We start from the raw sequence: 15,822 nt of genomic DNA on the forward strand, positions 1-15,822 counted from the left end.
AAACAGTTTAGTTTCAACGGTACCTACAAATGGATTGATAATTTACAACAAGTTGTTATTGAATACAACAATAAAGTTCACAGAACAATAGGAATGAAACCAGTGGATGTTAAGAAGAAGCATGAAAAACTATTGTTAAACACTGTATACAATCACATTAAAATTGTCGATTTGGAAAGTCAAAAATTTCATATTGGTGATCATGTACGCATTTCAAAACATCGAGGAGTTTTTGACAAAAAATACAATCCAAATTGGTCTAATGAAATTTTCACTGTTTATAAAATAAAACTGGGAAACCCTATTACATATTATTTAAAAGACTATAAAGGTGAAGAAATTCTTGGGGGATTTTATAAGGACCAGTTACAAAAAGTTAAACATAAAGACAGTTATTTAGTTGAAAAGGTATTAAAGAGAAAGAAAAATAAAATTTTTGTCAAGTGGTTAGGTTTTGATAGTTCTCACAACTCATGGATAGATAAAAGTGACGCAATATAATAAAGAGGGGATAGAAAAATATGTAAAAGACGTTCCACTTGCAAGATTTTGTTTGTTGTTAGAGAATATCGAGAGAGTGAAAACATGTTCATTGTGGATATCCAAGGTTTCTCTTTTCCTGGGGAAGATGTATTTCTTTGTAGGGAAATTGCTATTTTAGATCCTACTACCGAAAACATTATACACAGAATGGTTGTTTTACCAGTAACAGAAGCAATGATAAATAAGTCATATATAAAATGTATCGAACAACAATGTGTTCAAAACCATGGTTTAAATTGGCAATCTTGGCATTTTTGTGATACTCATCTAAAATATGAAGAAATTTCAAAATTTTTACACGACAACGTATTAGACGAAACAATATTGGTAAGAAATCATGAAACAAAAAAATATTTGGAAAAATTCATGGAAAATCGCATTGATTGTGTAGAAGATGAACCTAATATACTTTCCGATGAGACTATGAATCATATTTTTAAATCACATCCATGTTTTCAACATAACAATGAAAATTTACAATGTGCTCTAAACAATGTATTTAATATTCATTATTGGTATAAATATTGTAGAAAGTGTTGACAATAAAAAATAAAAAATAAAAATTAAAAATAGTCTTTTATTAATAGATACACACAAGACATTTATTTTTAAATTGATACCAGACATGAAGCTTGTAAAACAAAAGACTACGCTTGATGTGGAGAATAATTTATTGGAACCAATTGAGAATAAGTTTAAAAAGCATGGAGTTTTGTTCCCTTCAACTATTCGATGTCTTATAGTTGGCCCTTCAAATTGTGGTAAGACCAATGTGATGATAAGTCTATTGGAACATGCTAATGGATTAAAATTTGAAAATGTGTATATTTACTCAAAATCATTAATGCAACCAAAGTACAAATATTTAGAAACTTTGCTAGAACCAATTAAAGGAATAGGATATTATACTTACAGTGGAAGTACGGATATAATGCACCCATCTGAAGCGAAGCCCAATTCAATTTTTATCTTTGATGATGTTGCTTGTGACAACCAAGATGTTATTCGAGAATACTTTAGCATGTCTCGACATTCTCAGGTGGATCCATTTTATTTGAGTCAGAGTTATGCAAAAATACCTAAACACCTTATAAGAGACAATGCAAATATTTTAATTGTATTCAAACAAGACGATTTAAACCTAAAACACATTTACAATGACCACGTCGGAACAGATATGACTTTTGAAGATTTAAAAAAAATATGTTCGATATGCTGGAAAGAGAATTATGGATTCTTATCAATTTTTAAAGACAGTGAAATAAAGAATGGTCGATATAGAAAAAAAATTGATCAATATTTTTTATTAGAATAAAAGTTGTAAGTAATAAATAAATAAAGAGATATTATTAAAAAGTATTTTATTATAATCTATAAAAATATATACACAGATATACATACAAAAATATTTTCCTCTCGCTCAATCTTCATTCCAATACCAACACATATCTGAAATAAAATATATACTAGTTACCTTTTTTCTAGTGGGAAGCAGAAAGCACTTACTTGTTTATTATGTCCTTTGACTTAGAAAATGATCTATATTCAGATCATTCTCATCACATTCTTCTTCTATATGTACTATTGTACTTGGAGGAACCGTTCTTTGCTTCTTGCTTGATGTTGAGGCAAGAGCCTCATCCGGTGCCTCTTGTATGTATAGTGGTCTCTTCAACCCAAGTTGCTTTTGGACTTGTTGATGTCGCTCAAACTCTTCCAATTCATCGTCCAACAAGTTAAATCTGTATCGTTTTACGACATTCTCTAAAATTTGGAATTCTTGCTCTGTCTTTACTTTGGTCCTCATATACCGAACCGGAAGATTCCCAAATTTCTTTTTAAGACTTTTGCTATTGGGTGTATAGCTGAGACTCACAAATATTTTACTTCCCTTAAGAGACACCTCTTTGACACCATATCTAAAATTTAACGAAATTAAACAATCATAAATAAAAATGTTATTAAAATACGATCATTAGAATAAAAAATACATAGATAGAATATAGAAAAAAGAAATTAGATAAATTAGTAAAATATCAAGAGGTAAAACAAAATAAAATAAAATTATTATAAATATTTAGATAAACAATAAAATCAAATGCAAATATGGTGAAATAAACAAGGAAAAAAGTGTATAAATAATAAACTCAATACTTACACAAACAATTCCTTTATAATAAGGAAAGCCGTTTCAATAGGAAAATGAACCGGATCTTCAGTTAAAATTACCAACTGACAGGGTACTGTTGCCATTCTTGATGTTGTTTGTTCACTGCTTGCTACTTACAATTGGATTAGTCTTAAACGACTGTCTGTATTTATAACAAGAAACTGAGAAAAAAAACAATTTAACATTAAACTGACTTTGTAATTTTAAAACATTGCAAATAACTTATTTACATCAGAGTTAACCCTTTTGACCCATAAAAATGCAGTCACGTTGAACAACATCTTATTTGCGTCAGATTTAATCTTTTGACCCATAAAAATGCAGTCACATTGAATAACAACTTATCTGCATCAGATTTGATCTTTCTGACCTCTAAAAATACAATCACGTTTAATAACAACTAGTTTGCAGAATTATTGATAAATTTAAACTTTTTGATCCTAAAATATAATCACGTTGAATAACAAGTTACAGAAATACGTCAATTGATTTTTTTTTACTGGATAAGTATAAATTGGAGAGCATCCTAATATTTGGGTTTTATTTGTGCATTCGAAAGTTACCAAGTTAAGTTGAACCAGTTACTAGTGAAAAAAAATGAGTCAGCAAGTAGTCGATGAACTTTCCAACCAGATTGTAGAGAAGATGGAATCGGTAAGTAGATTAATTAAGAGAAAATCTGATTTACGAAACGTAATAAGATATTTGAAAAAACAAATTTTTATTTTGAATAAATGTTTAAAGAATAGGGTTTCTTGTGTTAAAAATTTTCACTGTATAGAAGCAAATTTAACTATTCTTAAAACATATCTTGAAAACTTTAAGAACAGACTAAATGCTAGAAAAACTCTTAAAAGGTGTTTATTGTGGCAGGATGTGGAATCTTGTTTTAATAGTAGAATAAAAACAGGGCTAATAGTCAATTTAAAATATAAAGAACCCAAAATATTTTTGGAAAAAGCTTTTAGGAGTTTTTCAATTCAAATTAGAAAAAGTTTGTTGTCGTGTCTTTTAAAAGTTAATTTGATTTTATATGGTGTTTTTATCAAACCACAAAATGGTGAAACCTCTATTAAACATTTTTCAACCAAAAATGTAACAATTGACCAAAATACAGACCTCAAGGATTGGTATAAAATTAATTGTATTAATGTGATTTTAAAAAAATTTGAGGAATTTCAAGAAAGAGATAGTGGTTGGGCACTATCACAGATTCTACATTTAAAAGTTAATATAAATAGGTATAATCCAATACTGAGTGGTATTTCCACCTATGTTAAATTACCTAAATATATAAGCAATACAAAGAGTGTAATTAACATTAAAAATTCTGATCCTTATTGTTTTCTCTGGTCAATTGTTGCAGCGTTACATCCTGCTAAAATCAATGTTACACGAACCTCATCTTATCCTCATTTTAGTAAGATATTAAAGTATCATAATATCAGTTTTCCCATTGACATAAAAGATATCCCTAAATTTGAAAATTTAAATAAACTTTCAATAAATGTTTTTACAACAAAAAGAACAGGAAAGGAAATTTTACCTTTGCTATTAAGTAAGACTAGTTTTTCTCCTCGTATTAATTTACTTTTAATTCATTCTCAAGATAATAGTACAAATAATAATAGTAGTGATGAGGATGATGGTCCTTTGTGTAGAAAAGATCTATTTCATTTTGCTTATATTAAAAATTTTTCAAGATTAGTAAATCAACAAGTTAAAAATGTTAGAAACAAAAAATGGTTTTGTGAAAGATGTTTTAATCATTTTAGTAATGATGCACTCTTACAAAATCATTTAGAGGACTGTATTAATTCAAATTCAGTTAAGATGGTTTTACCAACAGAAAAGAATAATATTATGAAATTTAAAAATTTTAAACATAAAGAACTTGTTCCTTTTGTTATTTATGCTGATCTAGAAAGTATTCTTATAAAATGCATTGACAATAACAATGATCCTAATATAAAAACTTATTTGTCTCAAAAGCATGAAGCTTTTAGTATAGCTTATTATTTTAAATCTTCTTATAATGATTCCTTATCATACTATAAATCATTTACCGGTCACGACTGTCTTGTGTGGTTTGTAAGAGAACTTGAAAAGATAGCAAAGAGAATAACTAGAGAAAATTTATTGCAAAAATTCAACAAGTTAGGTCCATTAACTGATAAAGAAAGACATGATTTTAATTTGAGTTTTGTTTGTCATATTGGCACTAAACCTATAGTCGATCCATTGGATAAAGTTAGAGATCATTGTCATATTACAGGAAAATTTCGAGGAGCTGCTCATAGATCTTGCAATGCTAATTATCAAAATACACATACATTCCGATTGCATTTCATAATCTCTCTGGCTATGACGCACATTTTTTAATTAAAAGCCTTAATAATAACGTTAAAGGTAATATATCACTACTTCCTCTAAACAAAGAGAGGTATATATCATTTACCAAATACATTCAAAATACAAATATTAATTTTAGGTTTATAGATTCGTTTCGATTTATGTCTGATTCATTAGATAAACTTTCCTGTAATCTAGATGATGATCAAAAACAAATAACGAGAAGGTACTTTGAAGATGATTTTAAATTTAATTTAGTTAAACGAAAAGGTGTTTTCCCATATGAATACCTCGATAATTGGGAAAAGTTGCAAGATACTTGCTTGCCACCTATTGATAGTTTTTTTAGTAAAATTAATAATAAAGGAATAACTCATGAGGATTATCAACACGCATGCACTGTTTGGCACACGTTTGAGATAAAAAACTTGCAAGAGTACGCGGAATTATATTTAAAAACTGACGTATTACTTTTAAGTGATATTTTTGAAAACTTTAGACTGATGTGTTTAAAAACATACGGTTTAGATAGTTTGCATTATTTTACTTTACCAGGGTTAGCATTTGATGCCATGTTAAAAGTAACAAATGTAGAATTAGAGCTTTTAACAGATATCGAAATGGTTTTGTTCTTTGAAAAAGCAAAACGAGGAGGAGTGTCACAATGTAGTAACAGATATGCAGAAGCGAACAATAAGTACATGGGTGATAAATATAATCCTGGTAAAGAGACCTCTTATACAATGTACTTTGATGTGAACAATCTATATGGTTCAGCTATGAGTTATTTCCTTCCTTATGGAGGATTTGAATGGATACCCTTAAATGATATTTACAATTACAATATATTAAATTGTCCCAATGATAGTGAATACGGATACATGCTGGAAGTGGACCTTGAGTATCCAAAAGAACTTTTTAATTCACACAAAGATTTGCCATTGTGTCCAGAACACATAACTCCACCAACTTCTAATTCTACCATTAAAAAACTCTTAACGACATTGTATGATAAAAAGAAGTATGTTATTCATTATATGTATTTAAAACAAGTTATTAGCTTGGGACTGAAGCTTGCTAAGATTCATCGATGCCTAAAATTTAAACAATCACCTTGGTTAAAGAAATATATTGACTTAAACATTGAATTGAGAAAGGAGAGCAAAAATGAATTTGAAAAAAATTTATTCAAACTTTTTATAAACGCTCCGTATGGCAAAAGTATAGAGAATGTACGTAAATATAAGGATATAAAAATTGTAAACAAACTGGGTGGTACATACGGTGCTAACTATTACATTTCCCAACCGAATTTTCATAGTTGTACCATATTTGATGAAAATATGGTAATAATTGAAATGCAAAAACAGAAAATTAATTTTAACAAACCTATTTACATTGGGATGTGTATTTTAGATATTTCGAAAACAATTTTGTATGACTTCCATTATAATTATATTAAAAAAAAATTTCAAGATAAAGCCAAGTTATTATACACGGACACAGATAGTTTAATATATCAGTTTTTTGTTGATGATATATATGCTCATATTAAAGAGGATATTCATAAGTTTGACACATCAGAGTACACTGAAAATAATGTCTATAACATTCCCTTAAGGAATAAAAAAGTATTGGGCTTGATGAAAGATGAAAACAAAGGTCAAATTATGACACATTTTATAGGATTGCGCTCAAAAATGTACACGATAAAAACTTTAAATCAGGATCAGGAAATTAAAAAAGCAAAAGGAATTAAGAAATCAGCTTTAAAGGAACTAACTTATGAAGATTATTATAAAAGTTTATTTAAAAAAACAATTGTAGAGGTTTCCCAAAATTCTATTGTCTCCAAAAAACATGACGTCTATACAATAACTCAAAGAAAAGTTGCACTTAGTCCATATGATGATAAAAGAATGGTTAATTTTTTAAGCACTGACACTTTACCATGGGGTTTCAATGATAAATAATTCTTAAATACGTTTGATAGTAAAAAAGTTCCTTATTCTTTATTTATTATTTTGGTAATAAATAAAAGTTTGTTTTTTAAATTATCTTTCTATTTTTGTACATCAGGTTTTCTTTAACCGATTAATCTACAAATTAAAATGGGTCCTCTATGGTGTGGTAAGTTATTTCACATATAACTTAAAAAATATATCGGTAATTAAAGCTGTTTTTTTTTCTTTAGAAAAGTAAATTGTCATGGGAAAAAGTTTTTACCGACCAAAAAAGATTTATAAAATTACAATCGAATACAAGAAGAAAAATAATACCATACACCCAACCTACTACTTCTATCATCAAAATGTATGGAACGTTATGGTGTGAAAACTGTAAAAAATTCTTTTGTTTTTGTCAAACTTCTTTAGAGATGCATGGAGCCATATTACCTGACTTGTATTGTTTCGAAACCATGAATAAATCATAACACACAAAGGTAGTAGTATTTGTAAAACAAATATTTCTTAATTAATTATTTTTATGTTTCAGCCTTTAGACCATGTAATTCCAAAGAACCGCGAATCCCTCCAGAAGATCAGGGATGGAATCGTATCCAATGAAGTGGTCAGGTACAAGGACCGGTACGATTCCCAAATATTACGGGGTCATTCTTCACATCATGATAACTTGGTGAGAGCGAGTTACATGGATTCTGTGACGAGGGACTATTATCGACAGGTTAAGAAAAATATACATTATAACAGTAGAGTGTATATTTTTAATCAGATAAATAACTTGTTTCAAAACAAATAAAATTTATAGTATCAATCCAATATTGTTTTATTTACATCTACCCACATATATCATTAAAATATATATATACACACAATAAAGCATTTATGTGATACATAGTTATTTTTCCTTTTCCTACAAGTTTCAAAAGTAAAGATAAGACTAGGCAGGCTAGGCTAGGCAGGCTATACAGATATATCTAAGCATCGTACACAAAAAAAAAATTTTGACGCAACAACACCTAAAATATTTCCAAGTCTCAATACAAAATTTATTTTTTCGATCACCCTGTACAAATTTAACGAAAAGAAGAGGAGATGAAGCGATAAGCGATGAGTTTTGCACTCGACATACAAGGTGGTCCGTTCCACTCAAAGACACCCCCTCTGGTCATTGTCGACCGATTCTTTTACTTCTTCAGGACAGGTAAGACAAAGAAGAGACAAGTGAGACAGGTGTAAAAACATACAGGTAACGTAGGTGACAATTCTTCGGCTGAGAAGAAGAGATCTAGAGATAAGCGACTAGTTCTTACGACCCTCTGGTCATTGTCGATCACTTCTTCGGGAGAGAAGAAGAAGAGATCAAGCGATAAGCGACCAGTTCTTACAACCCTCTGGTCATTGTCGATCACTTCTTGTACTTCTTGTACACCCCCAAGGTCAAATCATGGCATCGATACCTTCGCATCGGAGACCCTGATGGACAGGTTACCAAAGTGATTCAGGACCCCGCTTCCTTATCTACTTACACCTCCGTTACGGTGGCCCCTAGCAAGAGTGATAGAATCAATAAGCAGCAAAGATGGAAAAGTTAGAATTGTCCGTGTTCGAACTGCTGATGGAGAATATATTCGCTATCACTAAGCTGATTCCTCTTCCATTGTCGGAAGCCGATAGTCTTCTGTAGCATTGTAGTTGTGCTTAGAAAGTAAGTTTAGGATATTTCTAGCTGAAGTTATACTTCACCTAGCCGCGCGCCCCCCAGTATGGATAAATTTCAGTAAGAAATGTATCCAAACGTTGCTACGCCACTGGCATTAAATAGCTAATAATTCTTAAAATCTACCTAGATAAATTCTCCGACTAATTCCCTGTTAGAAAGCGAGAACCGGTTCCCCTCAAACCCCTCAGTGGTAGTTAGGCATGGCAATCGATGAGTATCGTTGTAATATTAAAAGTGTCACGTTGTATACCAGCCAAGCTGGACGCTTTACTTACAAATTTAGTTTAAGACCCAATGGGTCGATTCTTTGTTAGTTTGAGTTCTGTATAACTCCGCTTAGTAATAATTGTAGCATATTACTTGGTTAGCACGGCAGAAATATCCTTGGTTCAAAATAATGAGTAGTATTAGTATAATTTAAATTGTATCAGTGTTCGTGTAGTGTTTATCGGACTAGTGTGGATTGAACAGTGACGGGCGGTTTACATGAAAGAACTTTACATGACAAACCCTTGGCTAGATATCAACTTAGTGTAGTAAAAAATCAATCATTAAATTAAGTATTGTTAACGCTTGTGGTTTTATTTCCCATGTAAAGTGGGTGGTCCTTCAACGTTGGAAATCATTACGATTTAAGATGCTCTAAATGGTAAGAAGATTTACTTCCTAATTGGTTTCATTTTTGTTGGTCGTCTGCGAGTGGATGAGGAACCATTTAAACCATAGTATCTGCTATTATCTTCTACCATGAGCTATTTCCACTTCTTTGATGTATTCCAAATGCGAGTCAGCAATATTTTGAATAATTACCATACATGCTTTATTGTTTTTCTTATGCCATTCATCATTTCTATCAACCGCGGGAACCGGCTTCAAAGCTTCACTACATTCCAGGGCCTTCAATACTGAAAACAACCTAAATTTCCAGTTGTCAAAACTGTTTTCATTAAAAAGTATTATACAGGGGTATTTACGGGCTCCAAAAAATTTTTATAAATTATTAAACTACATGTTGATGAATCGACAGAACCAATATTATGGAATGGTCAAGTGAGCTCCGTATATTGGTATCAACTTGACCGCTCCGTATATTGGTATTGTATATATATATATATATATATATATATATATATATATATATATATATATATATATAAATATGTTGGAAATATCGGATATGTGGTCTATTAAATAAAAAATCTTTGTTTTTTCTAAAGCTCGATGCTGTTAGGGGAATGCGGTTACCAAAAGATTATGTTTTGATTTCTTTGGATGTAGTTTCTTTATTTACAAACATTCCATTAAATATGGTCACGGACATTATAGAAACAAATTGGAACCTTATAAAAGACTACACGACATTATCTAAAGGTAATTTTTTACTAATTCTCAGGTTCATTTTTAATAACACTTATTTCAGTTTCAATGAAAAATTTTTCTCCCAAATTTTTGGAACACCTATGGGTTCCCCGATTAGTCCCATCCTTGCTACTATTGTAACTGATCATCTCTTAGATAATGTGATCACACAATTACCTTTCGAATTACCATTTATATATAAATATGTCGATGACATCATATGTGCAGTTCCATCTTATCACATCAATACCACATTAAACATTTTTAATTCATTTAATGAACATCTTCAGTTCACAATTGAAACCGAGACAGATCTTAGTATACCATTTTTAGACACAAAGGTAATAAGAACAAATGACAATATTCTGACATTGGATTGGTACCAAAAGCCAGTGCTTAATTTCTAAAATTTTAGGTGTGGGAACTCTTAAAGCGGGAAGCTCAGACCGGTGGGTATGGAATACACCCCAGGAAGGAGGGGGGCCCTCACCCAGGAAAACTTTTGAAAATTATAACTGTAAACCTTTGTTTTTAGGCCACCCAGACATAATAATACATTCATTTTTATAAAATACCAAGTGATATTTTAATGCTGTTTATTTTCTTTAAGGTGCTTGATTAGGATGTAAGAAAATAAAAATATGAATTTAAATTATTGAGTTTACTCTCTACTCTACTCTACTTCATTAACACCTTGTTGCCTACTTTAAATTTCCCAGAAATATTTGGTTGATTTCATTGACCATTTTGTTTGAATCAATGAAGCTCGCCAATATTAATTTTTTAAGAATGGTAAAGTAAAATAAAAACAAATTGAGCCTTATTCACTCACAGTTTTATTTATACACATTACAGTAGTAATAATACATATTAATATGTAAATGGATGTTTGTTAATATAACAGCTTGCTTGAACTACAAGTTTGCATATTTTACAAAAAAATTGCTTACCTTATGGGTACAAAACAATATTAATACATTCAAAATAAACCAACTTCTTGGAAAGGAAAAGGAAGCGTTTAATTACACACAAAATAAATGACACACAGAGTGGAGTAACACGGTTTCATTTTTTTAAATTTAGTGTAGTTTTAAAAAATTAAGATTGATTATTTTATTTGCTTATTATAAAACAAATATGTACGGACGGATTTGTAGTATAATATTGTAAGGCAATGCCAAGACTGTTGGTAAAATTAGTTGTTTGTTAATATTTTAAACTTTAAAGTGAAAACTACAAAAGAAACAACAATACACAAAACTAACTGTAGTAAGTACAAAAAAGAACTCAGAAACTTGAGTTCAGAACACAACTATAAGTTAGGCATAGAGGCTAGTTATTTTAATGAAAACTTAATGTTCTGAAATACTAAAAGATATTTAAAAAACAGATTTAGGAAAAAAGTTCCCACAATGCAATGCTGTCTTCATTGTAAGTTTTCTGCCCTCGTTGTTTTGACTTGGTGTCAAGTGCAGAATGGTGTCCCTTCGCCAGCCAGGTTTTGACGTGTCGCTCGGGATTGTATCTAGCCACAGGAGGTCCTAGGAGCCTGATCCGCAATAAATCGCAAACAGTGCTAATGTAGAGTGAAGATCTAAGAGAAGACATAATTAGATTCATTGCAGAAAACCCACGTTCACATTCAGCACTAGACACTGCAATACTATTTATGATGGAAATCAGTTTCTTAAACGATGGCGGTTGCTCTAGAATAGTAGGTTTCTCTCCACTTAACATAGGCTTCAGTCCCTGCTTGAAGTGTCTGAAGTCTCTAATTATATCCTGAGAGCTGCTAATCTTAAATCTACCGCAGATTCGCTGGATCTCACATTCTCCGTAGGTGATGGATAAGTCTTTTGGCCAATACATGGGGTGGATCACTTTGATGTCATTCATGATTTTGGTGTAGTTTTCAGCCGCATTTGAAGATGATAGCAACCTTGAAGTCAAGTTGTTAGCGAGGCTCCGATAGAACTGTTTTTCTGGAATACTGGGTATCTTGGATCTAAAACAAAGTTTAACATCTTGAAACATCAAATCGTCAATAGCAATTTTAGCTTCCACTGAACGTCTACCCATGTTTTCAACTCGGTTTTCAAACACTTTGATTAACAGTGTTACATCACTGTGGGCTTGGATAAGGTTGAGGCTTGATTTTTGAAGCTGTAAGGACAAATCCGATAACTCTTCTAGAGCATCGAACATCAATGCCAGGTTGCGTACAAAAGTTGTAGAAGATAATGTACTACAAAGCCCTTTGTAAGTTGAACGTTGCTTCGAGTCCCTTTGTTTGTCTTCAGATGCTTCAATGAAATGATTGTACAAAGCTTTAAAATCTGTCCAAACTGCTTTCACCGCCATTAAGCTGGAGGCTACCTAGTATCTAAAACACGGCCGATTTTCAACATTTGCTCCTCTAGTCCTTTAGCAACTTCTGCCAACTCTCTGCTGTTTTTCGGTAAACAACTAAACATGTTTCTAATTTTATCCATGAATATCTTAAAATTATTGATTCCAGCTACTTCTTCTATGGAATCGTGCACGGCAAGCTCTAAACGATGGTTCAAACAATGCCAAATGAACAAGTTGGAGAACGTTTCAGTAAGCTGTATAGCAAGGCCAGATTTCTTGCCTAGTAGCACTGAAGCACCATCACAAGTTAGAGCAATCATATGGTCTTTCATGAATTCAAAGCTTAGACCTAATGCTTGTAACTGATTTAAAAGTTCTTGTAATATACCAGCTGATGTTGTGCTATTTAGCTCAAAAAGTGTTAAGAACACTGTCATAGGGTTTTGCATTCCCTTTAGAACAGTTCTGATATAAACCACCAAAGCATTTTTGTTTGAAACTGAAGTGGCTTCATCCAAAAGCAGGGAAAATTTAGAGTCTGACTTGATTAGGCCATTTATCAAGTCTGATTTCATTTCATCAGAAATATGATGAATTATATTGGAGCAAGCAACATTTGAATGTAGGATTCGCCCCATATCTAAGCCATTCATTATTTGAAAATCAATTTCAGTTTCAAACTCAAAAAATGGCCTATTTAGTTTAGCTTGCTTATAAGCCGTGCGGAAAATGCGCTCAGTTACAATCTGCTGCTCTTTATGCATAGAAGCAACAGCTTTTTTCATTGTATCTTTCTTAGCTTCAATGAGTATTTTTTCAGCCAAAGAATGAGCTCGAGACCCACGGTGTAAAAATATCTTTTTCCTAAGAGAGGATTGCTGGTCTTTTTTATTGTTTCCATAAGCGGTAACAGTTCCTAAAACCCACTCTTCGCTAATCTTTAGGCCCTTCGTTTTCTCTGCACCTAGAGTACTCACACTACGGCAAACGTTGCAACCTAGTTCTCTGTTCACAATTAACCATGGATTTTTAGCTTTAAATTCAACAATTTGTTCTTCAGACCAACAAACTGGCTGTTCACCCCTATTAACAAAATCATTATTTTCATTACTAACCTTAGCTTCGTCTGCATCAGATCCCAAACCCACCGACCTGGATACTATTTTGACCGACGAGGAAGTCGAAGGGGAATGGTAATCGCAATTATCCTCATTGATCCCGATTGCGTCTTCTTTTTTATCTTGATCAACAATTGAAGTTGTAGTCAATGCTTCCGAACTGCAGTTCTCATTATTCGCATAACCTTTTTGTTTCTTAGGGTTAGGTTTAAAGAAATCAACTCTGGTAGTCATGGTCAATTAGGAAACTATTTAGCTGCACCAGCACTAATAAGCATAAACACGAACACAATCAACGACCTGCGCCTCAAAAACGAACTTAAGCGTGATGGGATGCGATGCAACTTGTAACTTAAACAAGAAACACACCAAGGTCAAGTCAACTAGTCAACACCATGGACGTATAAATAAAGATGGACTAGGCATGATCTGCACTCTGTTCACCTAAATTTGAAGTCGAAAAGTTTGTAGGCGCGGGGAAAGAGACGAGGTGATAGACTGTGACATATCCTTTTAAGTCAGCGGCGTACCTTTCAATATTTGAAAGTTATTTGAAACAGTTTTTCCACTTGAACAAATAATGACTATTGGTTTGATTGCTTTTATTTTTAGTATCGTAAACATATGAAATATTTTGAATAAGTGAGAAACAACAAACGGTGAATAATTTTAATTTTCAGTGTATAGAAATATATTTATAAAAATTAATTTACACAAAAGAATAAAGATGGAGTAAATAAAATCGTAAATTACTTTATATAATATTTTATTTAAACTAAAATAACACACAAACAATAAAAAGTTTAAAAAATTCTTCCCCACACATTAACCTGTTCAGGGTATTGAGTATGTTCTTCTCTTATCCAGTTAGTGATAAGTTGAAAAAATATAATAAATTATGGTATATAAGTCACAAAAAGGAAATTATCAACTTGAACGTAAACAATACAACGCCATATTCTTTTTCGTCAAATCGCTAGGATTGGTTGATATTACCAATGATGCCAAGTTTTACAAAAGTTAAGATTATCAGAATATATTTTCTTTTAATAAATTAAAAAATTTAAATTTATTAAATTAAAAATTTAATAATTTTTTTCTTTTAATTCCTTGGTTGCGAAATGAGTATATCTAAAAATAGTTTATACTAAGTAGATAATATATTTTTACTTATAGATTAAAAATAAATTATACTAAAAATCGAAAATTATTTCGAAGATTGACTAGGAAAAAAAATAATATGACAACGTCAAATTAGGGATTTGTGTCTATGACTGTGAATATCTCATGACTTCAAGTAAATATGTAAATAGACCGGTCCATCTTTATTTATACGTCCATGGTCAACACACTTGTGATCACTGGGGCGGTGGCGCGGTGAAGGAATGGAGGGGGAAAGGAAGGGGGTGGGGTGGGTATTGCTTTGTTATTGAGAGGCGCAGCCGCACAGGCGCGAACTAGGATGACTCGCCCGTCACCTTCCTCCTGCCTGATTCCGTGCAAGACTCATCACAGCACAGCTCACAAGTCACAACTGCTTGTACGGGCGCTTACTATCTGCTTACGTACGAGTCACTCGCAAACAAAGCATAACATAATATTGATCCTACCTACAATTTTTTTTAACTAAAACTTGTAGTTTTAAAAGCATTCCCTTGCGTTCCGGCACTCTTGGGAGGTAAGGGAACGCCGTTCCCTTGCGTTCCCACTGAAATTAACCACTGCCAAAAGCCAACAGCATCGGGAAGGTATATGAATTACTTTTCAAACCACACCACTCGTCAAAAATATAATACAGTATTGGGTATGAAAAACAGGGTAATGTCCATTGTTGAGGATAATTTGTTACAAAAAAATCTGGACATATTATACAAAATTTTTCGAAATAACGGCTAAACATATTTTAAAAAAACTCATTTACAGCAGTAATTTTTATGATGGTCCTGTCCTTGATTCTAACAATGAGTCAATCAAATACAAAAAACTCCCATTTATTAACGGTCTAACCCAGTCTGTCGTATCCATATTTAAAGATGTTTCCAATATTAATATAGCTAAATACAATACCATAAATAGCAAACAACTTTTCTCTAAAATTAAAGACCCAGTACCAACCTTATATAGGAGTAATGTGGTATATGAAATACCGTGTCTAGTATGTGAAAAAAGCTACATTGGCCATACATCGCAGTAGCTAAAACAACGTATCACACAGCATAAAAGTGATTGCCGCTTAGGAAAAAT

General features: G+C 31.8%; 3 protein-coding genes across 3 annotated transcripts; all 3 read right to left on the minus strand.

Moving 5' to 3' along the window:
- Positions 1–1,156: 1,156 nt before the first annotated feature.
- LOC140451848 (uncharacterized) lies at positions 1,157–4,175 on the minus strand. The gene is made up of 3 exons (XM_072545754.1): positions 2,702–4,175; positions 2,050–2,462; positions 1,157–1,992 (listed from the first exon to the last, which is right to left on the minus strand). Exons 1-2 carry the CDS (start codon positions 2,794–2,796, stop codon positions 2,057–2,059), a joined length of 501 nt encoding a protein of 166 aa, XP_072401855.1. The 5' UTR covers positions 2,797–4,175; the 3' UTR covers positions 1,157–1,992; positions 2,050–2,056.
- A 7,325-nt stretch (positions 4,176–11,500) lies between these two features.
- LOC140452220 (E3 SUMO-protein ligase KIAA1586-like) lies at positions 11,501–12,469 on the minus strand. Its single transcript, XM_072546335.1, has one exon. It carries the CDS (start codon positions 12,467–12,469, stop codon positions 11,501–11,503), a length of 969 nt encoding a protein of 322 aa, XP_072402436.1.
- An 11-nt stretch (positions 12,470–12,480) lies between these two features.
- On the minus strand, positions 12,481–13,812 carry LOC140452221 (E3 SUMO-protein ligase KIAA1586-like). Its single transcript, XM_072546336.1, has one exon. The coding sequence runs from the start codon at positions 13,810–13,812 to the stop codon at positions 12,481–12,483; it is 1,332 nt and encodes a 443-aa protein (XP_072402437.1).
- Between the last annotated feature and the right edge of the window lie 2,010 nt (positions 13,813–15,822).

Source organism: Diabrotica undecimpunctata, chromosome 10 (assembly GCF_040954645.1).
Source record: "Diabrotica undecimpunctata isolate CICGRU chromosome 10, icDiaUnde3, whole genome shotgun sequence".
In the NCBI taxonomy this organism is placed as follows: domain Eukaryota; kingdom Metazoa; phylum Arthropoda; class Insecta; order Coleoptera; family Chrysomelidae; genus Diabrotica; species Diabrotica undecimpunctata.